The 25400-nt window shown below is 39.0% G+C and overlaps 1 protein-coding gene and 2 non-coding genes across 3 annotated transcripts in view; 2 read left to right on the top strand and 1 right to left on the bottom strand.

The window, feature by feature from the left end:
* Nucleotides 1-25400, top strand: part of ROBO1 (roundabout guidance receptor 1) — a 1065915-nt gene that overhangs the window by 137829 nt on the left and 902686 nt on the right. The window contains exon 2 of the mRNA XM_075593994.1: nt 22442-22562. Coding sequence (XP_075450109.1) covers nt 22475-22562 — 88 coding nt within the window. The 5' untranslated portion in view covers nt 22442-22474. The remainder of the gene's footprint in view (nt 1-22441; nt 22563-25400) is intronic.
* Nucleotides 2135-2253, bottom strand: LOC142491694 (5S ribosomal RNA). Its single transcript, XR_012800456.1, has one exon. It is a non-coding gene; the product is annotated as a 5S ribosomal RNA (ribosomal RNA).
* On the top strand, nt 5474-5592 carry LOC142491808 (5S ribosomal RNA). Its single transcript, XR_012800551.1, has one exon. It is a non-coding gene; the product is annotated as a 5S ribosomal RNA (ribosomal RNA).

The raw sequence follows: 25400 nt of genomic DNA, 5'->3' as shown, positions 1-25400 counted from the left end.
AGCCGTGTTAGTCCAGTTGCGAATAAATGAGTTCTTCAGTATTAGGTGATACCTTTTTTATTGGACTAACAATTTATGTCATAGGACAAGCTTTCGAGAGTTCTCCTCTCTTCTCCTCTCCTCTCCTCTCTTTCGAGAGGAGAACTCTCGAAAGCTTGTCCTATGACATAAATTGTTAGTCCAATAAAAAAGGTATCACCTAATACTATATATATATATATATATATATATATATATATATATATATATATATATATATATATAACAAATTTGAGTAGCACCTTAGGAAGATTGATAAGGATAAATCAGCTGTGTAATCAGATAGAGTTAACAAGGCTATTGACCAAAGAATCCCCAAAAGGGCGAATTTGTGATAAAAACAACTGAAATCTATAGCAAAAATAAAAAATATGAAACATAAAAAATAAAATAAAAACCAGATGTCAGTTGAAATTCCAAAAAATGTACTTAGTCCACTGGAGCTTTGCTGCCCGTATATAAGGATCACCAAACCCCAGAATATCTGCAGAAAACAAGAAGAAAAAACAGGCACACTCCTAGTGTAAAAACAAAAATAAACTGTGCGCTACTATCTAACTCCTACTTATAAATAGATACAGTGCAGTGACTAAACCAAAAATAGACTGAATAAACCACAATACCAAGTGAATAAGTGATTATATAATAAATTATTTCATAACCGTGTTGTTGATGCGGGCGTCTGCTGCTATAAACATTGGGGGTGGCTCAGCACCCCACACACTCTAAGAAATGGAAACAAAAAGAAAACAGCGCACAACGCCAGTTGAGACGCGGTTCCACTGAGTGCCTGAACCTGCAGTGAAGCCAGGCTGCTGTGAAGGAACCCCCTTGAAAGCAGCGTCCTGCTAGATGAGGAGTGTATGAGGGATCCTATGCCCCAGAATCATCATAGAGGCTCCTACAGAGAAAGCTGAGTACCAGATCTTCCTGTCTACAGCCATGGAGTGGTAAACCAGTGTTATATACACCTAATGCATATGATTTTTCTATCTGATGTACGCAGATTTATCACCTCTTTAATATTGTAATACACTTATATTACTTGCTTCACTATTTGGCGTTGTGCGCTGTTTTCTTTTTGTTTACACTCCTAGTGTGATAAAGTATAAAACAGTATTTATGGGATTGTAAAATATAAAAAGCGCACTCACAAACAGAGTAAAAATAATAGTATTTAGGAGATATACTCAATCGCCTTGAAGCTGTGAAGGGAATGTATCAGCCTGTCCCGTTGGTGCAACCTCTGGTGTATCGTTGGTTCAGCAAGGTGCACTGGAGCCACCGCAGCCAGATGATGTAATAATCAGCAACACGATCAGAGACTCCCTCCAGATACACCTCCCACAGCTCTCACTGCTGGCAGGCAACTGCAAAACCGGAAGCAACAGCAGTCCCAAGCAAAATAGCAACAGCTCCAAGGTACTCTCTCCATTCGTGCAGTAATGTCAGCCACAAACTCGCCTCTTTGGGAAACACCCTACGCGTTTCGTCACTAAGGACTTCGTCAGGGGTTGAATTCAATGATCAAAAGGGGTGTCCTTTATATCACCTTTACTGTTGTGATTGGCCAGTATGGAAGGTGGGCGGGTACTTTCAATTTCACAAATTTAACCCTGTTTCATTGCTGGACAACATTATACATGACAATCATAAAGCATTAGAGCCTATTTGTAAGCAGTTTAAACATATTCCTACTAACAAATGAAAACGAATAGCTAGTTGAATGAATAACATACAAATAATAAATCTTAAAAGGACAGAGATGAAATATTGGATACATCCAAAAATAAACTATATATAGAAGTAAAAGAATAACACATTAAATAAGCACAGAAAAAATCTCATTAGAACAGCACACAAGCATAATTAAAATCATAAGATAAATGCATGACCTGTGAATAAAAAAAAAAAGGGGGGGAGGGGAAAGTAAAATGAAAAAATGGGGGGAAAAGACGGGGGAAGGGAGGTGGGAAATGGAACAGGGAATGGAAAAAGGGGAAGGGGGTGAAGGAAAAAGGGGAGGGGAAAGAGAAATATGGAGAGGAAGGAATAACAATAAAATACATAATATAGGGGATAAAATAAATTTTTTAGCCTACAGCACCTGGTATTCCCAGGCGGTCTCCCATGCAAGTACTAACCAGGCCCAACCCTGCTTAGCTTCTGAGATCAGACAAGATCAGGCACATTCAGGGTGGTGTGGCCGTAGGCAAATAATATACCAAATAATATACCAAATAATATACCAAATAATATACCAAATAATATACCAAATAATATACCAAATAATATACCAAATAATATACCAAATAATATACCAAATAATATACCAAATAATATACCAAATAATAACCATTAGAATAATCATCGACTGGAGAAAGCAGAATCAGAGACAGAAAAAACCTCAGGACCGATGGGGGCCACAACTCCCCAAAAACATACAAAAAACCTTTGTGTCAAAGTATGTGTAATCATAGGCATAGACCTAATGTGTCTATACTATTAATTAATAATAATGATATTAATAATAAATGCATTTTTCACCTGTTATGTCTATATGGGCCAAAGGAGCACCTACAGTATAGTAAAACCAACCAAACTGAGATGAGACAACTATCAATGAGGGGACAGGAAAACCCATCCGAACCAGACCTCAGAGACGTACCTCAAAACATGTTGGTACCATAACACTAAACAACAGTGCTAACATCAATATGATCATTCAATCCACACGGATGTAAGGCCATCCAATATGTCTCACGCGTACATAATTTCTTAAATCTATCACCTCCCAATATAGTAGAAGGAATAGATTCAATACCCATAACTGACAAACTACATGGATTTTTATTATGTTTACTAATGTAGTGTCATGATAAACTGTGCATGGTAAACCCACGTATGACCTTTCTCCTATGTTCTAGGAACCGTGTGCCTAAAGTTCTTGATGTTCTACCAATATATTGGAGACCACATTCACGTGATATAAGATATATCACAAATGTACTTAGGCAATCGATGTAATCATTAACCTTATAAGTTATACCATTTGAAAATGATGTAAATGCATCTTTTTTATTTATGTGTCTACAGGTAATGCAATGATTCCTATCACATGAAAAATTGCCCTTATCTCTCATTTTGGTATTTTTATTTCTGTTTTCATTACAAAAGTTGGTAGTAGAATCCTTCAGCCTACTAGGGGCAATGATGTTCTTTAGAGATCTTGCTTTTTTTTAAATTATGGGTACATGAACAAGCATCAGAGGCCCAATAATCAGATCACTTCGAATAATTCCCCAATGTTTCTTAAACACATTTTTTATACTGTAAGCTGAATGATTGTACTGAGTAATAAATGTGGGAGTGGACTGATAACTTGTTTTCTCATTTTTTCTCGACATAGTTTTTGTCTTGGAATTCATCAGTAGGTCAACCCGATCTGATGTTTCAGCATCCTTAAATGCTTGTTCAACTATTTGCATATTATAGCCTTTCTCCTGGAATTTATCCATCAAGAAATGACCTTGATGTTTAAAGTCCAGGTCCCTTGAGCAATTGTGCCGTACTCTGTAGAACTGGCTCTTAGGCACATTATCAAGCCATTTTTTGTAGTGATTACTACTATATTCGAGAAAGCTGTTTACTGACACTGGTTTAAAGTGAGTTTTGCTTTCAATTGTCATATCACTCATATCCATAAACAAATCAAGATCTAGGAATGTAATCACATCCTGGCTGATGATGTGTGTAAATTTAAGTCCCATCAAATTATCATTGAAAGAAGTAAGTATGTGATCTACTACGTGACTGTCCCCATCCCAAATAATAAGGATATCATCAATGAAGTGACCTGGGGGCGGGCTTGGTATTCTATGGTCGCTTCATTGATGATATCCTTATTATTTGGGATGGGGAGAGTCACGCATTAGATCACATACTTACTTCTTTCAATGATAATTTGATGGGACTTAAATTTACACACATCATCAGCCAGGATGTGATTACATTCCTAGATCTTGATTTGTTTATTGATATGAGTGATATGACAATTGAAAGCAAAACTCAATTTAAACCAGTGTCAGCAAACAGCTTTCTCCAATATAGTAGTAATCACTACAAAAAATGGCTCGATAATGTGCCTAAGAGCCAGTTCTAAAGAGTACGGCGCAATTGCTCGAGGGACCTGGACTTTAAACATCAAGGTCATTTCTTGATGGATAAATTCCAGGAGAAAGGCTATAATATGCAAATAGTTGAACAAGCATTTAAGGATGCTGAAACATCAGATCGGGTTGACCTACTGATGAATTCCTAGACAAAAACTATGTCGAGAAAAAATGAGAAAACAAGTTATCAGTCCACTCCCACATTTATTACTCAGTACAATCATTCAGCTTACAGTATAAAAAATGTGTTTAAGAAACATTGGGGAATTATTCGAAGTGATCCGATTATTGGGCCTCTGATGCCTGTTCATGTACCCATAATTTAAAAAAAAGCAAGATCTCTAAAGACCATCATTGCCCCCAGTAGGCTGAAGGATTCTACTACCAACTTTTGTAATGAAAACAGAAATAAAAATACCAAAATGAGAGATAAGGGCAATTTTTCATGTGATAGGAATCGTTGCATTACCTGTAGACACATAAATAAAAAAGATGCATTTATATCATTTTCAAATGGTATAACTTATAAGGTTAATGATTACATCGATTGCCTAAGTACATTTGTGATATATCTTATATCATGTGAATGTGGTCTCCAATATATTGGTAGAACATCAAGAACTTTAGGCACACGGTTCCTAGAACATAGGAGAAATGTCATACGTGGGTTTACCATGCACAGTTTATCACGACACTACATTAGTAAACATAATAAAAATCCATGTAGTTTGTCAGTTATGGGTATTGAATCCATTCCTTCTACTATATTGGGAGGGGATAGATTTAAGATATTATGTACGCGTGAGACATTTTGGATGTATGTACTAGGTACATTACATCCGTGTGGATTGAATGATCATATTGATGTTAGCATTGTTGTTTAGTGTTATGGTACCAACATGTTTTGAGGTATATCTCTGAGGTCTGGTTTGGATGGGTTTTCCTGTCCTCTCATTGATAGTTGTCTCATCTCAGTTTGGTTGGTTTTACTATAGGTGCTCCTTTGGCCCATATAGACATAACAGGTGGAAAGTGCATTTATTATTAATATCATTATTATTAATAAATAGTATAGACACATTAGGTCTATGCCTATGATTACACATACTTTGACACAAAGGTTTTTTGTACGTTTTTTGGGGAGTTGTGCCCCCCATCGGTCCTGAGGTTTTTTCTGTCTCTGATTCTGCTTTCTCCAGTCTATGATTATTCTAATGGTTATTAATGATATATTATTTGGTATATTATTTGGTATATAATTTGCCTACGGCCACACCACCCTGAATGTGCCCGATCTTGTCTGATCTCAGAAGCTAAGCAGGGTTGGGCCTGGTTAGTACTTGCATGGGAGACCGCCTGGGAATACCAGGTGCTATAGGCTAAAAATGTTATTTTATCCCCTATGTTATGTATTTTATTGTTATTCCTTCCTCTCCATATTTCTCTTTCCCCTCCCCTTTTTCCTTCACCCCCCTCCCCTTTTCCATTCCCTGTTCCATTTCCACCTCCCTTCTCCCCGTTTTTTCATTTTACTTTCCCCTTCCCCCCCCCTTTTTTTTTATTCACAGGTCATGCATTTCTCTTATGATTTTTATTATGCTTATGTGTTGCTCCAATGAGATTTTTCTGTGCTTATTTAATGTGTTATTCTTTTACTTCAATATAGTTTATTTTTGGATGTATCCAATATTTCATCTCTGTCCTTTTAAGATTTATTATTTGTATGTTGTTCATTCATCTAGCTATTCATTTTCATTTGTTAGTAGGAATATGTTTAAACTGCTTACAAATAGGCTCTAGTGCTTTATGATTGTCATGTATAATGTTGTCCAGCAATGAAACAGGGTTACATTTGTGAAATTGAAAGTACCCGCCCACCATCCGTACTGGCCAATCACAACAGTAAAGTTGATATAAAGGACACTCCTTTTGACCATTGAATTCAACCCCTGACGAAGTCCTTAGTGACGAAACGCGTAGGGCGTTTCCCAAAGAGGCGAGTTTGTGGCTGACATTACTGCACGAACGGAGAGAGTACCTTGGAGCTGTTGCTATTTTGCTTGGGACTGCTGTTGCTTCCGGTTTTGCAGTTGCCTGCTGGTGAGCAGTGAGAGCTGTAGGAGGTGTATCTGGAGGGAGTCTCTGACCGTGTTGCTGATTATTACATCATCTGGCTGCGGTGGCTCTAGTGCACCTTGCTGAACCAACGGACACCAGAGGTGGCACCAACGGGACAGGCTGATACATTCCCTTCACAGCTTCAAGGCGATTGAGTATATCTCATAAATGCTATTATTTTTACTCTGTTTGTGAGTGCGCTTTTTATATTTTACAATCCCATAAATACTGTTTTATACTTTATCACACTAGGAGTGCGCCTGTTTTTTCTTCTTGTTTTCTGCATATATATATATATATATATATATATACACACATTAAAATAAAACAGGCATATTGAAATGCATTACAAAATATTTTAAACGTGTGTTTATAAACGTACATATATATACACACATTAAAATAAAACAGGCATATTGAAATGCCTTACAAAATATTTTAAACGTGTGTAAGCAATGTATTCAAGGAAACATATTATTATCAAATATATTCAATTATTCAAATATTTTATTTTTAATCAATTGTGTTTTCCACTGTTGTGCACCATGCTCACTTAGTCATTTATCATTATAATAGAATATAGTATCTATCCATATGGTGAACCTGAGTAATATGTGTCTTTTCTTACATATCACCCTGTTTTGTGAGTGGTGTTTATATGAATTAGTCTTACAAATTATATGTGATATGTAAAATCGATTTTTCAAAGATTCACTATATGGATATACTTGCACTATCGTTCAGTAGTTTGTCAACACATACCTTATGCAAATATTCATTTATTATCATTAATAACTACAGTTATGTTAATTGCTGGTCTCTCTCTGTTTAACCCACAACATCTGTATATATATTTGGATCAGATATGTCTGTTCTATGGTAGGGATTGTAGATATGTATCTATTCCAGTTCTTATATATACATATGATGGATAGAACTTAGTTATACCTGTATACTGACATCAGAGTTAACTAGCATGATTTCATTGGTTCATTTCCTGTATAGCAGAACTCTGTGTGAATCCAGTATTAACATCTCTAGGTTCCCGCCTGTATACACCTGATTAGTTTTTTTTTTTACCTGAAATGGGGGGGGATATACTATGTTTTCATATTGAGTTTTATATTTAAGGAAGTTTTTATAATAACACAGGTCACTCTTTTATAAAGCTCCATAGGAGGGAAACGTGTCAGAGGGCTTTTCTTTTTGTTTTTTGTTAGTAATTTAGCATTATGCCTAATAAAGTGATATTTTAATTTTCCTTTTGTCCTCCAGCCAGCCTTTTTTTCTGCAGTGCTCAGACCCATTTCCCACTTTTATTAAGGCTTTAGCCAAGTTACATAGTTACATACTGTAGTACAGTAGGTGAGGTTGCAAAAATACATACAGTATGTCCATCGAGTTTAACCGATGTTAAATGTAGACGACAGATATCTATCTTATATTTACATTTAGAATATATTGATCCAGAGGAAGCCAAACCAATTATATATCATAAAGGGAAAAATAAATTCCTTCCTCATAAATGATGGTAAAGAGATTCCTTTCTGGATAAACATCCTTCACTGGTTAATTATGTGACATATCCCTGAATACCTTTCCTTTCAAAAATTATATCCAACCTTTTCTTGAAGATATTTTTGTATCTGCCATCACACTCTCCAAGGATATTGAATTCCCCATGTCAACTACCCTTACTGTAAGGAACCCTTTCCTTTGTTGCTGGTGAAATCAAATTTTCACTAACCTTAAAGGATCACCCGATGTCGATTGTCATACTTTCCTTGGGATGGATAGTTCTTTTGAAAGTTCCTTGTATTGACACTGAATATATTTGTAAATACGTTTTGTATCTTCTCTTAGACAACTCTTTTGTATGGTAAACAAATCTAAGTTAGCTGGCATCACCTCATAAATCAGACTTTCCATCCCCTTTACTAATTTGGTGCCTCTTCTCTGTATTTTTTCTAGATCCACAGTGACTTTTTTATGGAGTGGTATCCAAAATATTCAATGTGTGATCTTACTAAGGATTAATACAGTACCAAAATTATGTTTTATTCCTGTCACTCTGTGGCAGGATGGCCTGTAGCCGAGGTCAGGGAACAGTCCACACGTATAGTTTCAGGATAAATAAAAACGTTCAGTGGCTTTATTTCTCCACAGTAACATAACATGCGGGTACACTGTCCCTTTAACAAAATAAATCCTGCTCCACTTTGGGAGAAAAACTGACTAATAACACAGCAGGCCTATCTAGCAGGCTGGCTGGCTAAACCAGAACCAAACCATAAGGGTACTTTAAGCAGTCAGTAAACAAATGAATAATCCTTACTTTAGTTGAAGTAGTCTTTGGTGAAATCCCTCTGGCTAAGGGCTCACGCAGCAGTGTGCTTCTCTCTCTCTCTCTGGCAGCTACTGCCAGTCACATGATCCTTTATCTACCTTGCTGGCTCTCAGGTGTCAGCTAAAGAGTTCTGATTTCCTAACTTCCACCTGAGTTAACCCTTATGAGTGCTGGATGAAGCCCTCAGACATATGTCTCCCAGGCGTAACTGATAGGAGTTGACTTCACTCTGTCACATACCTCCCCTGTTTGTGTGTGGCTAGTGTCCCACATGGCTGAAGCCCAACCCTCCACTCCTCCCTTGATAAAAAATCAGCATTTCCATGGTCCTTTCCAGGTCTATGCTGAATATCAAAAGAGAAGGATTGGAGGGCAATATACCACCTGGTCAACCTTGGATTTGTGTCCTTCATGGTGTTTAACCACTTCAAGGGCGCATGGTCAGTGACCAGGGTGAAGTGTACTCCGGCGACATAATGTCTCAAGGCCTCAATTGCCCATTTTACAGCGAGGCACTCCTTCTCAATAACGGAATATCTCACTTCCCTTGGGAACAGCTTCCGGCTGATGAACAGTATGGGGTGTTCAACACCATCAAATTGCTGAGACAGCACTGCTCCCAGTCCTACCTCTGAGGCATCCGTCTGGATGATGAAGGGCTCTTTAAAATCTGGGCTCCAAAGAGCGGGGCCCTCTGACAGGCACTTTTTTAGCATGTCAAAGGCGTCTTGGCACTCCCAAGACCATTTAACTTGGGTCGGGGCACTCTTTTTTGTCATATCTGTTAGGGGTGCAGATATTTCTGAAAAATTGGGGATAAACCGCCGGTAATACCCTGCTAACCCCAAAAGGGAGCGGACCTGTGTCTTTGTCTGTGGGGTGGGGACTTCCTTTATGACGGCCACCTTGCTAGCAAGTGGCCTTACTATCCCTTCCCCAACGGCATAGCCCAAGTACTTTGTAGTGGATTTACCCAGGGCACATTTTTTTGGATTTGCAGTGAGCCCTGCTTCTCTTAAGGACGTTAGGACTGCCCTTAACCTTTTTATATGAGACTGCCAGTGTCTGCTATAGATGACAATGTCATCCAAGTAGGCCGCGGCATATGCCCTATGGGGTCGTAGTACCTTGTCCATTAACCTTTGGAACGTGGCTGGAGCCCCATGTAACCCAAATGGCATTGTGACGAATTGGTATAAACCGAGAGGGGTGGCGAAGGCAGTTTTGCATTTCGATTCTTCCGCTAGAGGTATCTGCCAATATCCTTTCGTGAGATCTAGGGTGGAGATATACTCTGTTTTACCAAGCGAATCAAGCACATCATCCACCCTAGGCATTGGATATGCATCAAATCTGGATACAGCATTTACCTTTCGCAGATCCACGCAAAACCTCACCTTCCCATCTGGTTTAGGGACCAACACGATAGGGCTACACCATTCACTGTGGGACTCCTCGATCACGCCCAATTCCAACATGTCTATTATCTCCCTCTCTACCAGGTCTTTCGGCCCTCTGGCAATCTATAGGGACGGGACCGTACTTTTACGCCAGGTTCTGTCTCAATCCTATGGGACACTAAATCAGTCTGCCCTGGCAGCTCAGAAAAAACATCTGGGAACTGGTCACATACATCAAGTAGGTCTGACCTTTGTTCCGTTGTTAACTGCTCTCCCATGGGAACCTGATGGTCAGTGTACGTACTACCCTTTGGAAGCTTTGGACCCAAATCCGTCTCTCCTTCCCGAGGGTGGATGAACAGCGATCTCATCGTTTTCCAGGGTTTCAGGAGGTTTATGTGGTAGATTTGTTTACCCTTCCTGTACCCTGGTTGAGAGATCTCATAGTTCACCTCCCCGGTGCGGCGGAGAACTTGGAAAGGACCCTGCCACTTCGCAAGGAGTTTACTCTCTGATGTCGGTAGTAGTAGCATCACTTGGTCCCCATGTTGGAAGACCCTCAAGCGAGCATTTTGGTTGTACTGCCTCTCTTGACGTTCTTGAGCAGATTTGAGGTTTTCCTTCGCAAACCGACCTATCATGTCTAGGCGGTTTCTAAGGTCTATGACATACTGAAGGGTATTCTTGGAGGGGGAGGGCTCCTCCTCCCAGGATTCCTTCAGTAGGTCGAGAATACCCCGAGGTTGGCGTCCATATAGGAGCTCAAACGGGGAGAAGCCTGTGGATGATTGGGGAACTTCTCGTACCGCAAACAACAGGAAAGGGAGAAGTTCATCCCAAGCTCGCTTTTCAGTGTCCACAAACTTCCTAAGCATAGTTTTTAAAGTACGGTTAAACCTCTCTACCAATCCATCAGTCGGAGGATGGTAGACCGAGGTCCGGACGGATTTTACCTCCAATAACTTCAGGACATCCTGCATTAACTTTGCCATGAAATTTGTTCCCTGGTCAGTTAACATTACTTGGGGAAGTCCTACCCTAGAAAACAGTTCTAACAGTCTGTGAGCAACCTGTTTAGCAGTGGCTGATCTCAGAGGGAAGGCCTCAGGATACCTGGTGGCATTATCAACAACAACGAGTATAAATTTATGTCCCTTCGCAGAGGGTTCTAAACGTCCGACCAGATCTACCCCAATTCTCTCGAATGGGACGGCTACCAAGGGCAGAGGAACCAAAGGAGCCGGCTTCTGTCCTTTTTGGCTAGTTAACTGGCATTCAGGACATGTCTCACATAGTTTCATGATGTCACCATGTATGCCTGGCCAGTAAAACCGGGACGAGATGCGGTCCGTGGTCTTATTTCTGCCCAAATTACCACCCCATGGGAGAGTATGGGCTACTGTAAACACTGTTTTAATCAACCCTTTAGGGACTAGCATCTGTCGAATGACCTCCCCTGTTTGTGTAACCTTATTCACACGATATAGTACTGTATGTCATTCAACAGTTCAAAATGTGGAAACACTTTTACACCTTGTTCATCTATTATTTGTTGTTGACCTGTACCACCTTCTCATATTGTCTAGCCAGAGCTGGGTCCTCCCTCTGCCTCTGACGGAGGCAAAATTCCCATATCTATCTGTTCCCCACCCTGGTCATCCCCGGCCATGACCTGCAGTCCTTTGGGCTGACTAATGTTACCAAAAGTCCCAGCCTTTCTTAACCAGTCCTCTTTTTCCGCACGTCTCTGTTTACGTGTCTTTGGGACATGGTGTCTACGGGGGGAAAATCTCTTGGGAAAAAGGGAACAAGTCTCCGGGCTTCTCCGGTACCAGAGAAGTAGGCTCTGTAGGAGTAGGGGCCAACAATGTTTCGAGGTAGGGCCAGTCTCGGCCAAGTAGAACAGGAGCAGGTAGCCAGGGAGCAACTCCCACTAGTAGGCTAGCCTCTTGATCCTGGATACGCAGTGTAACGTTCGCCATCGGGTATCTCTTTGTATCCCCATGGATACACTCGATATTCCAAGGAGAGTCATAAGATAGTCTATTGCTTGGAATTAGGCCCTCTAAGATCAGGGTTTTTCCAGAGCCCGAGTCCAGCATGGCGTTTACTTTTGTCCCCTCCAGAGATGCTGGGACTAACCATGGATTGTGGTCCCCTCGGAGACAAGCTGTGGCAGTGGTTCTGCCATATGAACAGTCCATTTCCTCATCTCCTGAGTCCGCAAACTCGGTCGTCCGCGGAAGCTCTCGACTGGGCTCGGTGTTTGGACCTCTCCGCTGTTGGATGGGGTCCTCCATTCTGGTTGGTGGGGTTATCCTCTCCACCGGGTGGGTGACAGGAGTCCAGGTTCTCGGGGAATACTGTGGGTGGCGGCCTCCCTTGAGTGATCCAGTAGCCTCGGACCCAGGATGGGCGTCTCTGCGGGAGTTTGTACCAGGAACCCTCCGAGATGGGAAAGGGTCTTCCGATCGGGTTGACTGGATCTCCCGAGCTGGCGGGTTGTAGACCCCTCGATTGTCTGCTCTCCTGCCTCTAGTATCACCGGAAGCAACTGGTGTTTGCACCGGCTGTTCTCAGCTACCCTGTTGGGTGTCGTCACCCAGGAAGTTTTCCACCAAGCGGACCGCTGAATCCAGGGAAAATGCAGCGTGTCTTTTTACCCAGGAGCGGGAGGAGGGGGGCAGTATCTGTATGAACTGCTCGAGCACAAACTGTTCAAGGTTCTCTGCCTTGTCATGTTTTTCCGGTTGTATCCACCTGGCACATAAGTCTACTAAGCGGTGGGCTACGACCCGGGGTCTGTCTCGGTATGTATATTTGACTGTCCGGAACTGCTGTCGGTAGGTCTCTGGCGTGAGGCCTAGGCGATCCAGAATAGCAGCCTTTAGTTTCTGATAGTCCATGGCCTCGTCTGCTGGAAGAGCCTGGTAGGCTGCCTGAGCTTCCCCTATGAGGAGTGGAGCCAGAGTCGTTACCCAGCGATCAATTGTCCAGCTGTGGGCCGTGGCTACCCTTTCAAAAGTGAGGAGAAATGCCTCTGGGTCTTCGTTTGGCTTCATTTTAGGCAGCATCACCGGTGGGTTATTTGGAATCCCTGGTCTGCCTGGGGTTGGGCCTTCGACCAGCAGTTGGAGTAGCTTTTCCTCTCGCTGGGCCTGTTGCTCATCTTGCTGGGCTTGTCGCTCAGCTTGCTGGGCTTGTCGCTCATCTTGCTGGGCTTGTCGCTCTGCTTGCTTCTCTGCTAACTGGAGCTGTTGCTCAAGGAACTGAGAAAAACATTTCTCCATTTTTTTTTTGTGTGGCCCTTCAGATACAGGGCCCATCCGACATCCCACTTCTGACACCACCTGTGGCAGGATGGCCTGTAGCCGAGGTCAGGGAACAGTCCACACGTATAGTTTCAGGATAAATAAAAACGTTCAGTGGCTTTATTTCTCCACAGTAAGATAACATGCGGGTACACTGTCCTTTAACAAAATAAATCCTGCTCCACTTAGGGAGAAAAACTGGCTGGCTAAACCAGAACCAAACCATAAGGGTACTTTAAGCAGTCAGTAAACAAATGAATAATCCTTACTTTAGTTGAAGTAGTCTTTGGTGAAATCCCTCTGGCTAAGGGCTCACGCAGCAGTGTGCTTCTCTCTCTCTCTCTGGCAGCTACTGCCAGTCACATGATCCTTTATCTACCTTGCTGGCTCTAAGGTGTCAGCTAAAGAGTTCTGATTTCCTAACTTCCACCTGAATTAACCCTTATGAGTGCTGGATGAAGCACTCAGACATATGTCTCCCAGGCGTAACTGATAGGAGTTGACTTCACTCTGTCACACACTCCATTCCCCATTTTATGTAAAATAGGATTGTATGTGCCTTTGCAGCTACTGCCTGACATTGGGCACTATTGATAATCCTGCTGTCTACAAGCACTCCCAAATCCTTAGCCATAGAGGATCTACCAATTCATTTGTGCTGTAAGTATCCCGTATATTCTTGCTTCCAAAATGCATTACCTTACAATTAGCTGTATTAACCCTCATCTAACATTTACCTGCCCAAGGTTCCAATTTATCCAAGTCCTGTAGAGTAATTACATCCTACTCTGATTTTACTACCTTACATAATTTATTGTCATCAGCATACAGTAGATGGAAACTTTGCTCTCTATGCCAAGCTCAAGGTCATTAATAAACAAGTTAAAAAGGAGTGACCCCAGTACCGAACCTTAAGGTATTCCACTTGCAACTTTAGCCCAAATTGAAAATGTTCCATTTATTAAACCTCTCTATTGTCTATCCTTTTTTCAATCCAGGTGCAAATATTTTTGCCCAAACCAATTTCGTTTATTTTGTACACTAACCTCTTGTGTGGTACCATATTAAAATCCTTTGCAAAATCTAAGTAGACCACAACAACTGCATTATCCTTGTCTAAATTCCTCCTTCCCTCCTCAAATAAACAAGCCCAGTTAGGCATGACTTATCCTTCATAAATCAAAGCTGATCATTACTAATAATTTTGTTATCTATCTGAATATTTTCCCATGCTAATCCTTCAAAAAGCTTCTCCACTATTGATGTCAGGTCTGTAATTCCCTGGTTGAGATCTAGCTCCCTTTTTAAATATAGGAACCACCAGGTCTGCTTTACACCAATCTTGTGGTACTGAGCCTATGGAAATTGAGTCTTTATTAAAAATAACATTTAGGCTATTTCTGAACTTAGCTCCTTAAAGCACAATAAGTGGTGATGTATTTTTTCCCATTTGTTTGAAGCAGGCGGTCTCCGAAGATGAGCCCCATTAATTTCAGCTCCAGGGACGATGGCTTCCAAATATACTTTCCTCTGAAGGGGGTGCTGCTATCTCTTTGCAGTTTAAATTCCCATGTCACATGGGCCAATAGGAAGCCGCAAGGGATGACATCACAGCTTTCTACTGGCCGGTATGGCGTGGGGTATTTAATCTGCCATTTCGATAATCCCAACTAGCAAGAGCTGCTTCTGGCACCCCCTTCTGAGGTAAGTATCTCGGAAAGCAGGGGGTCCCTGGAGCTGAAATCGGGTCCGGAGACCCCCTGCTTCAAACCTATTAAAAAATCTACAAAAAAAGTGTCAATACTTCTGCTGCTTTAAGAACCCTTGGGTTTGCGTTTTATTTACTTCCATTTTAGCAAGCTGCCTTTGCACTTCTTCCTCAGATAATCAATTGTTCATTTTGCAGGGGCTGTGTCTTCTTTTGCCATTGACTTCTCCTTGTAAATACAGGGGCAAATAATGTATTTAGTACTGTACCTCCTCCTTCTCCTTATCTCCACTAATTTGTCTGCCCATCTTGCACTGAAATGGTCTGATATTTTATATTCTAAGCTTTTTGTTATGAATGTTTATGAATGTTTATGAATGTTATTCTTACTTTCTATTGCTAATTTTACAGGCTTCCCATTTACCTGCCACATTTTTCCTTAAAACACATCATCCCAATGTATTCATTTTAGATTATTCCTTAGTTTATTAAAATCTGCCTTTCTAAAATTAAATGTATTTGTTGAACCCATATAATATGGTTATGATAATGTATTTCAAATGAGACCCTGTTATAATCAATGTTTCCCAAAAGTTACCCGACTTAAACATTTTTTTTATTATTTCTACATTTTTTATATTACTAAATCCAGTAATGCCTCTCTACTGTTGCTTAATCAATAAGTTGAGTCCTGTAATTACAGTATATTTTAGCACACCCAAAAACATGTTTCTTTTAATTGTAATGCTAATCTCATTGCTCCAGTCTACTATGTCTGGATAATTAAAATCACCCATTATTAAAATATGACGTTGTTTTGTTACCTTCTCCATATGTAAAAGTATTTTGGCTTCCTCAATGTCACAGATATTTGGTGGTTTATAGCATATCTCTACAAACATGTTCTTTATATTCTTACCTTCACTGCTAATTTCTAACAAAGTCTCTAAATTTTCATCAATCCCTCACCGACATCTTCCCTTGTAATAGATCTTAAATCCGGTTTAATATATAAAGATTCTCTTCTATTTGTTTGATCCCTCCAAAAAAGGGAACAACCCTCTAAATTAACTGCCTAGTTATAAGTTTAATTCCACATGTTTCAGTAATGCCTATATCATATTGCTCTCATCAAGCTATTAATTCAAACTCCTCCATTTTTTCTGCCAGGCTTCTTGCATTAGCAAGCAAGTGCTTAAGGTTGTTACTAGTCTGAATGAGAATCCCAAAATTGGAGAAAAAGCGGCGCACAGCAGCAATAATTGTAGGGCTCAGCACATCAAAAATAAGTTAAAAGCACTTTATTGCATTGGGTGACATCAAGGATAGTGACAAACTGTTGACACCATCCTTGATGTCGCCCAATTCAATAAAGTGCTTTAAACTTATTTTTGATATGCTGAGCTTTACAATTATTGCGGCTGTACACCGCTTTTTCTCCAATTCTTGGGATTCTCATCTGGATTTCTATTTGCTGGAAGCACTCTACCAAGCCAACAACTCTTCATACTATGAATACTACCCACATTGGTTTCTTTTACTTCATTATATATACTGTATTCTTGGATCAAGATGAACTGTTATCATTGCACCAGGGATATTAACCTACAATATGTGGTGAGAAGAACCAGTCAGATCAGTCTTACAGGCAGATTCTGATTATATTATCCACTGTGTCCCACTATAATAGGTATTCCTCACATCTGAGCTATAGATTGATACACATACATTTTGTGCTACATGCTCACTACAAGATCATTCCTCTGAAGAACACTACTTCTAAAAACATTATCTTTTGTCTTGACTCAATCAACTCAATACATACTTCACCACTTACTTTGTAGCACCGGTCCTTGAACAATTGTTCTATTTTCATATATTGTTACCAGCTTGTCCTACTTTTCTCATTAATTTTAGTCTCTTGATGTTTACTAGTATTATCTGTATTTTATATGGGTGCCTCACTGCTTGCCAAACTCTCCCTTTCCCCCACTCAACCCCTATGACACATACTGTCGCTACATTATTTCCCTGTTCCTATCTATTCTGTCGAGTACATTACCTTGTGCTTGTCCCTACCCCTCCTTCCTTATTTCAAATCTCCAACCGTTAACATCCTCCCCACTATCATAGAAGATCCCTATTCATTGAGGTGCATTCTAACCCTACTATAATTGCATGGTTTAGAAGGCGGTGCTCAAAAAAATCACATGTGGTTCTATCAACAAATGTTGTTGTTACTGTATATATTTGTAAATGTCCAGATGCTATCTTAACCCTACTATAAAAATAGAACCTCTCAGAGAAAACTTCAAGTGCTCTAAAAACACTAACCTTCCTATACCACGGTCTTAGCCATGAATTAACTTCTCTAACTGCCTCCCTGGGGTAGTGCTTGGATTTCTGAAAATACTACTTTGGAGGATCTTGTCTGAAGCTGGCAGCCAAGACCCCTGAAATTATTTTTTTATGGACTATCCATCATTCTATAACTTTGTAATTGGGGACGCGTTGCAGAGGTCCCATGCTCTTCCCTGAGGCATTTAATTTAAATGCAGAAACTGCAACACAGGTGTTTAATTAATTTCACCTTTAAGGGATTAACAAAGATGAATAATGCATTTCTTGGCAAAACCCAACACCTATACATATTTGTTAATCATTTTTTAAAGTTCATATGCAAACATGCTAAGAAGGACTTGTTTTAAGAATTGCTACATTTGTTTAAGGAAGACAATTAGGCCAGGATTTACTAAGTGCCAAGTCGGGGTATCGTACTCCAATCTAGTGTTACAGTAATTGCCATTGATTTGAATCGTAGTTAACAAAGGATCAGGGTGGGATTCCCTTACACGGGCGCTTAGTAAACCTCCCTCTTAGATTGTTAAATTCTTTATAAATTATTTTTCTATCAGGGATTGCACCTTGAATCATGCCACTATATTTATATCACTTTGTTATCCCTGTTGGCTATTAAAGTTGAGCACAGAATCTCATTATGATGCATTATGATCAACACCCTGCATTTTGACCTAGCATCTGAAAGGGTATAACCATAAACCAGTTTTGTCACTACGAACAAAAGAACAGATTTACAATTGATTGCCCTCTCCTATTTCAAAGCAAATTAGGCTACCAAAAATTATGCAGCACAGAAATGTTTTCTTACTTATTATTTGCTTGAAAATCATGCTTTTCAAACTAAACACATTATGGCTCAGTTTGTAGTTTCTGCTTTGCTTTTTTTTTTTTTTTTTAAATCTCATTAACAATATAATGATGTTGGGGCTTCAGTGCTACTTCTCATTTTTGTGTTAAGGCCACATAAACCCTAATTTTTCCTTTATAGGAGTCTCTGTCCGAACAATAATGATGAAATATTATCAAAAATATTGCCAGTAAATAAAAATAAATAAAACCTCCAATGAAAAGCATTTCATTGCATTCCCGTCTGGCAGCATACAAAGAGTTCACTACACACCCTTTCTTACATAATCTCCCTAATAAGACTCTTCATATTGTGACCAGTATATTTTGCAGGATAATTTTTTATATATTGTAAGGGCGAGAATGGGAGTTTCCATTTGATAGGGCTTATCGCATAATAAATTAATAAATAATCAGTTCAGTCAAGAATTCTATAGAGTGACAGTGAAAATTATCCTAATGGTATATAGAGTATAACATATAGTATAATAGAAAAATGCTAAAGATAGAGAAATTAAAGTGGTTGAATGTAGTACCTAAGTAATGTGATTTTGTTACTAAATATACTGTATTGAAGTCAGTATGATCAAGAAGGGTCCAGTGGCAGAAATGTAGTCACCGTCATGAACAAACAGAGCCCGATAGGTCCGTCAGGCCCTGTCCTAGGGCCAGAATTTTAGGGGCCCCTGTCCCAGGCTAGGCCCAACAAGGAAAGACTTGCCTTTAGTTTTATTTTTTGCATAGCTGAAAACATTTATTCTTAAATCTATCCATGCCGCCCATGTGTGCCAGCAGAAAATTAGTTTTTCTCGAAACCCAGGAGGAGCATGTGGAAAAAAACAACAGAGAACAGCAATCTAAGTGCAGATGGAAAACTTTGTGTGGGTAAATTCACAGGATGTCTTGGCTCATATGTGTAGCCTACCTACTCACAAGATGAAAGTGGTATATGGGCAAAAACTGGTAGCTTGAATAAGGGTTATCTCCTTTATCCTGGCGTTGAAACACTCCACCTCAGGTGTTCATTGTGGTGATTAAATGTGATTGGTGATTTCGCATTTAATCACCACAATGAACACCTGGGGTGTAGTGTATCAACGCCAGGATAAAGGAGATAACCCTTATTCAAGCTACCAGTTGTTGCCCATATACCACTTTCATCTTGTGAGTAGGCTGCACATATGAGCCAAGACATCCTGTGAATTTACCCACACAAAGTTTTCCATCTGCACTTAGATTGCTGTTCTCTGTTGTTTTTTTCCACATGCTACCCCTGGGTTTCGAGAAAATGTATCTACCTTCTGGGGACCAGTGAAGACAGTCCCTGCCAGTAGGTTTGAGCAGGGAGTTACAACATATAATTTATCACGCCATTTGACAAATTATACTTGTTCACTTAAATCACTTTCACGTTTGGTATTGGATTTTTATAATATCACTTTATTATTAGTGATCACTTTCACTGTTTAGCGCCTTGATTTGCACCATCGCAGCGGTGGCTTGTCGAACTAAAATTATCTGCGGCAGTGGCGTTGGCAGCGTTAATCGGCACACATTACTTAACCATCGGGGGCAGTTTGTCGACAGTGTAATTGATGCATTGTTTGTAAATGCTGCAGACTGCCGTTGTTATCAGAAGCTTTTCATTAACTGACTTTAAACCCTAACGGGTGACGGAACGGTGTGGGGCACACTGGTAAGGGCTCTTTGTACAGAATGGTGCAGCAGCGCTTTCGTTCTAAGACAGCTGTGGTGATGTGGTGACAAAAATATATTTTTTGGGGGGAGGGGGTCATCGTACCCAGTCAAGGCCCCTAATTGGGAAAATCGAGCTTGTGAACAAAATCTGGGTGTGGATACTAGGGGATTCAGTGGTTTTCTTTTCAGTACTGATCTTCAGTAGGTATTTTAGTCATAGAGAATTCTACAGGAGCAATGTACTGTATACAAAATAGTACCAAATTTCACGCAGAAAACAAAAACCTCACTTTCAATTGTTTGCTATTTTATCAATCTAGTGCTATTTTCTGTCCAACTTTTGCAACAGGCTTTTACAACAATCATTTTTTGAAACCATATATTTTGTAGCTTGTATTGCCTTGCATTGGTAAAAACATGAAAGTCATCCCTACTGTAGCTGAAGGAGCCAAGGCATGTAAAACCAGTTTTAGAATGGGAAAGGGTGTTATTTAAAAAAAAGCTAATTGTTTGCACATTTCTAATTTGTTTCAAGTAATTGTTGTCCATCGTCTTCAATGGTTTGTGTACCATGCAGTTTGTTTTATGTTTTAAGCTACACACAGACAAGTAAATTACTTATCATAGTGGATTTTGCTCTTGTAAAATAGTTCATTTTTAAACTGTGTATTTAGTGTGGTGAGCTTATCTCTGTAAGAGCAATTAGTCAGCAATGAGCAAATCAATTGTTACTGAAAAAGTTCTAGAAGGAGGTGGGGCAGAAATTACCTGCAGCTAAAGATTTTTTTGACTCTATATTTCAAATTAATTTGATACTGAATCAATTGACCATGAAAAAAATAGAACAATTGACAAGTCGCATGCCAATTACACGTGTTATTGTTAAAGTAATAGCTATAAAGCATTGAAAGCACCACAGGGGTCTTAAAATTGATTTGACACATACTGTATTTCACTGTTTCAAACAGAGGGAAATTATTTGTTGATAACAGATCTCTCTACCTTTATAGAATAGAATCTGAATAGATAACTGACAAAATCTAACCTAAAAATACAGACTAGAATAATACACTTGTAAAATGTGCAGAATCTTTTCCTGGTGATCTTGGCACCATTAATCTGTGAAGTAATCCACCATCTATGAAATATCTTTCTGAGACTTTAATTTATTCTCACTTTATTTTTTTATTGTTCTTTGCTGATATTATTAACTAATACAATAGACACATATAGAAAAGGATGTGCCCTAAGAATGGATTTTTACTTTGTGTACAGTATTTTCTTTAAATAGCTATTGCCTTTTAACCACGTGGACTCATGTAATTAAAATAGGAAAGTAAATAATTGATAGGAAGATGTTTATCTATCATAAATTATATCTACTATATATGTCCCCCAGTTTAGTATACCATTGAATCCATCATAATGGAACCAAAATCTTCCATAACTTAGATTGTAAGCATTTCGGGGCAGGGACTCTTTTGCCTAATGTCTACTTTTAGGTTGAAGCACTGATTCAGATTGCCAGATGTGTTACTGCTGTAAAGTGCTATGTACATGGATGGGGCTGTATAAATAAAGATATACATACTTAAAGCTTCACTAGTTTGTCTTCATTGTGTCTTTGCAGTGGTGGCTATTTTATCATTTAGGTAAAATAGAATACAAGTAATAAAAGGTATATTGATATTGATTCTATATTTACTCGTGTAAACAGCATGTATTTTTTTTTAGCTATACCAAATGCACATTTAGTAAGCCAAGGTTATATTTCCAATAACATTGCTGGTGTTTTCCCACTGATTCATTTTTTTTTGTTTGTTTCGTCTGAACGTTAGAGCATTTATACCTTACAAATACTTTTCTAAATGTCATTATACATTTAGATGAATATACTACTAATGTGTGCTAATGCTGTTGGATGCTAAAAGTGTTTGTTGTTTGTAGGAACTGCATACACGGAGTCTCAAGAATTGAACAGGACCATTAACCTGCAAAGTCATGATTTAAAAATATAAAGGCTTCAAACCCTTTCAAAACCTTTCGACTTTAAGTCAGACAAGGAGAAATGTAAATAAATATACTGTAATGAGAAAAACGTGCAGGCGTACAGAAAAGAGAAAAAATGTCATGAACAGTTCTTCATTCTGTCAATGTTTTCCTAATGTGCATATATAGTGCATGCAAATGTTATAATCAGAACCCTTGACCTTGCAGATTATGAAAAAGTGTCCCATGTTAATGCATAAGTCTATATTACATATATTTTAATTAATTCCAGTAAAACACTGAATTATATAACACAGCATTTTTATTCAACATCAGTTTAAGTGAAATGAAGGCTTTTAAACTAATCATGTCATTTGTCACTATTCTCCTTGAAATTGACATTAGATGATGAACAGTTTCCATAGCTCACTTTCTTTTCATGTATCTTTCAGATAACATTGAGGTAATGCACTAGAAAGAACAACATGAAATGGACACATTTTGCTTCACTTGTTCTAGCAGCAGCATTGGTTTTCTCATACTTTCAGCCACTATTGGGACAGCTGATTCCAGGTACGTTCCATGTACTATACATGTTTGTTTTCAGATAGCGGGGATATTTGCGGCTGTTAGAATTTATTTCTAAGAGCGTATTTCTTACCTGAAATATACAGAGTTAAAGAATGTCTACAATCAGATTTAAAATGGAAGGCTATGGTGAATGCTGGAAAAAGTAAATGAAAACGTATTTATGGAAGTTTACTGACTGTAAATCTAGGGTGAGACTGACATACAATGTGCAGATGTATCAAGAAAAATGTGATTAAAGCCAATCTTTCTATTGTTTTATATATATATATATATATATATATATATATATATATATATATATATATATATATATATATATAAAAACATATATGTATATATATATATATATATATATATATATATATATATATATATATATATAATGTAGTTATTGAATACAAATGCAATAATAACCTTTCTATTCCTCAATAATCATTATCCATTAAATTATTTTAAACCGAATAAAACAAAAGCATACATGTTTACATAGTTGAGACAATGTGACAGTAAATGCTGCCTTCAGTCTCAAGGATGTAGCAGTGTGAATTATCCAGTAGATCTCCAGTAGCAGTGAATTGGGGGAAGTTTCCTGTCAAAGCGATTCTCACTTTGCTGTGAAACCTTATGCTAATATGAACACATTGATAGTGGACATTTTTGCTGACTCCTCTACTCAGTGATAATTTACATCTCACACAAAAATATGTTTGAAGTGAAACCTGAAACTTCCGAGCCTATTCTATATACAGTAACCCCAAAGTGGCCGATCTCAGACATGCTGCAGTAGTAGAAACACAAACATTCAAGTGCTACGGGGTATATTGAAAACGCCCATTCATCTGAGTCATCCAGCCATAGTTACAAAGCTGTGCATGTAGTTTTGCTTACACTATTGCCATTGAAGTAAGTACATGGCAATAAAACTGCTTCATAAATCTGGCCAATGAAGTCTGAAATGTTAGATAAAAATGATGTAACAGATGTGAATTATTTTGTTGAAGGAAAAATCTCCAGAAGGAAATCAAACATCAATACCCAGTTGCTCTCTCCGAGTTTTTTCCCCCACAAAAAGGAACATAACAGGACCTTTATTACACACAGATATTCATTACTCGGTTTTACCTCTTGGGTCAATCACTGTATTCCCACCACATGTTTTCTCCCAGTCTGGCAAGAACAAGCACTAACCCCCCCAAGAGCCGCTGTGACAAAGGCAAACTGGTCAACGACCCCTCCTGCTCGGAACCTCGTTCCTTTTATTTTCAGCGTTTTGCACTGCAACAGAACAAAGAGACATTAACACTGAACCCAATAAATATGTACGCCTTATAGGGAGTACAATGGCACTGCTAAACATTTAGCTGCCGGTTGTCGCATGACTGCCCTGCACTACCTAAGGCGATGGGTGGGTGGGACTCGTCTGGCAGGCACCAAAGAGGCTACGCTGCCCGCCAGTCTGGCCTAATGTAGACCCTCTGGGAACTCCTCCCCCTGGGTCTGGAGGGGAGGAGTGGAGGTGGGCCAGCAGGAGAATGCTTTCCACCTTCCTAGTCATGAGGCCCCTCCACCTATGGCTAGGGGGCCACCTTCTGTTATATGCTAGGCAAGAGAAAGTCAATTTAGAGATCATGACATAAAACATTTAAATATGCCAGATTTACATATTTGTATAGCACAATATTTATTTGTATGTTTTAAGGGACATATTGCAGATACACTTACTTATTACATAGTTTTTCCTATTTTTTCTTCCCAAACAATTTGTATTAGTTTTTTTCAGTTATTTTCAGGGTGGTGGTGGGTACAGAACAAAAAAAAGGGAAAAGGTGGAAGGGGGAAATACAAAGTTTGTATGTTTATATATTTTAGCTACCTGTCTTCTGCCCTATTCCGGGGAAACAAAATGGCCACCAAACCACAAGCCTATAGGAGCTGCAATGGATGATGTTGCAGTTTCTTTTGGGATGATGGGGAAGGAGTCGCTCAGTGGGTAAAGGCATTGCCTTTGAAGACAACAATGATTTTGAATGAGAGGAGCTTGTTTCCAATCCCGGTGTCAGCTGCTTGTGACCTTGGGCAAGACACTTTATTTCCCTGTACTGCAGGCACCAAATATAGACTGTAAGATCTACAGGGCACGGGCTTTTGCCTGCAAAAATTATATGTACAGCACTGCATACATTATAAGCACTTCACAAGAAAAAAATGTATTATTATTTTGACCGCCTGTGCACTGGTAGCTAAAAGTGTAAGTATCTCAGTTATTAGGACATTAGAAAAACAACATCAATTTTGGGCGGATTGCTGCTTTATATTTATTTATGCTATTTTAGGTTTATCCTACATAGGATGAAAATATTTCTAGGGCTCTTAAAAATCACTATTGAAAATGAATTAATAGTTAATTAACTGAATATGTTATGTTGAGCTAGCTGGTTTAAAGAAATAAGTGTTCTACTTACAGTTACATACTCTAACTGTAAGTACAATTATTGTCCCACAATCCTGTACATTGTGAATGTTAGTACATGACAGGAATTAATACTAGTTGAAAACTGTTAGATTTCTATGAATAAACAATTCATTTTCAAATCATGGTTATATGGTTTTGACACTTCAATTATGCAATAAACTTGTTTTAAAAGGTACACTACTATCTCTACCATACTGTATTTCTTTTACAAGGTTTGATAAATAGGACACTATTACATTACAGATCGGTCTCTGTCAGATTGCTGAATATGTCAGCCATAGAGAACCCCTTAATCCAATGAGGTTCTTCAATTACCACTGAAAATATTTATTGCATTGCAGCTCTCA

This window comes from Ascaphus truei, chromosome 3 (assembly GCF_040206685.1).
Source record: "Ascaphus truei isolate aAscTru1 chromosome 3, aAscTru1.hap1, whole genome shotgun sequence".
Classification (NCBI taxonomy): Eukaryota; Metazoa; Chordata; class Amphibia; order Anura; family Ascaphidae; genus Ascaphus; species Ascaphus truei.
Note: the sequence above shows the minus strand (reverse complement) of the source record. Positions and strands in the feature narration are given on the sequence as shown.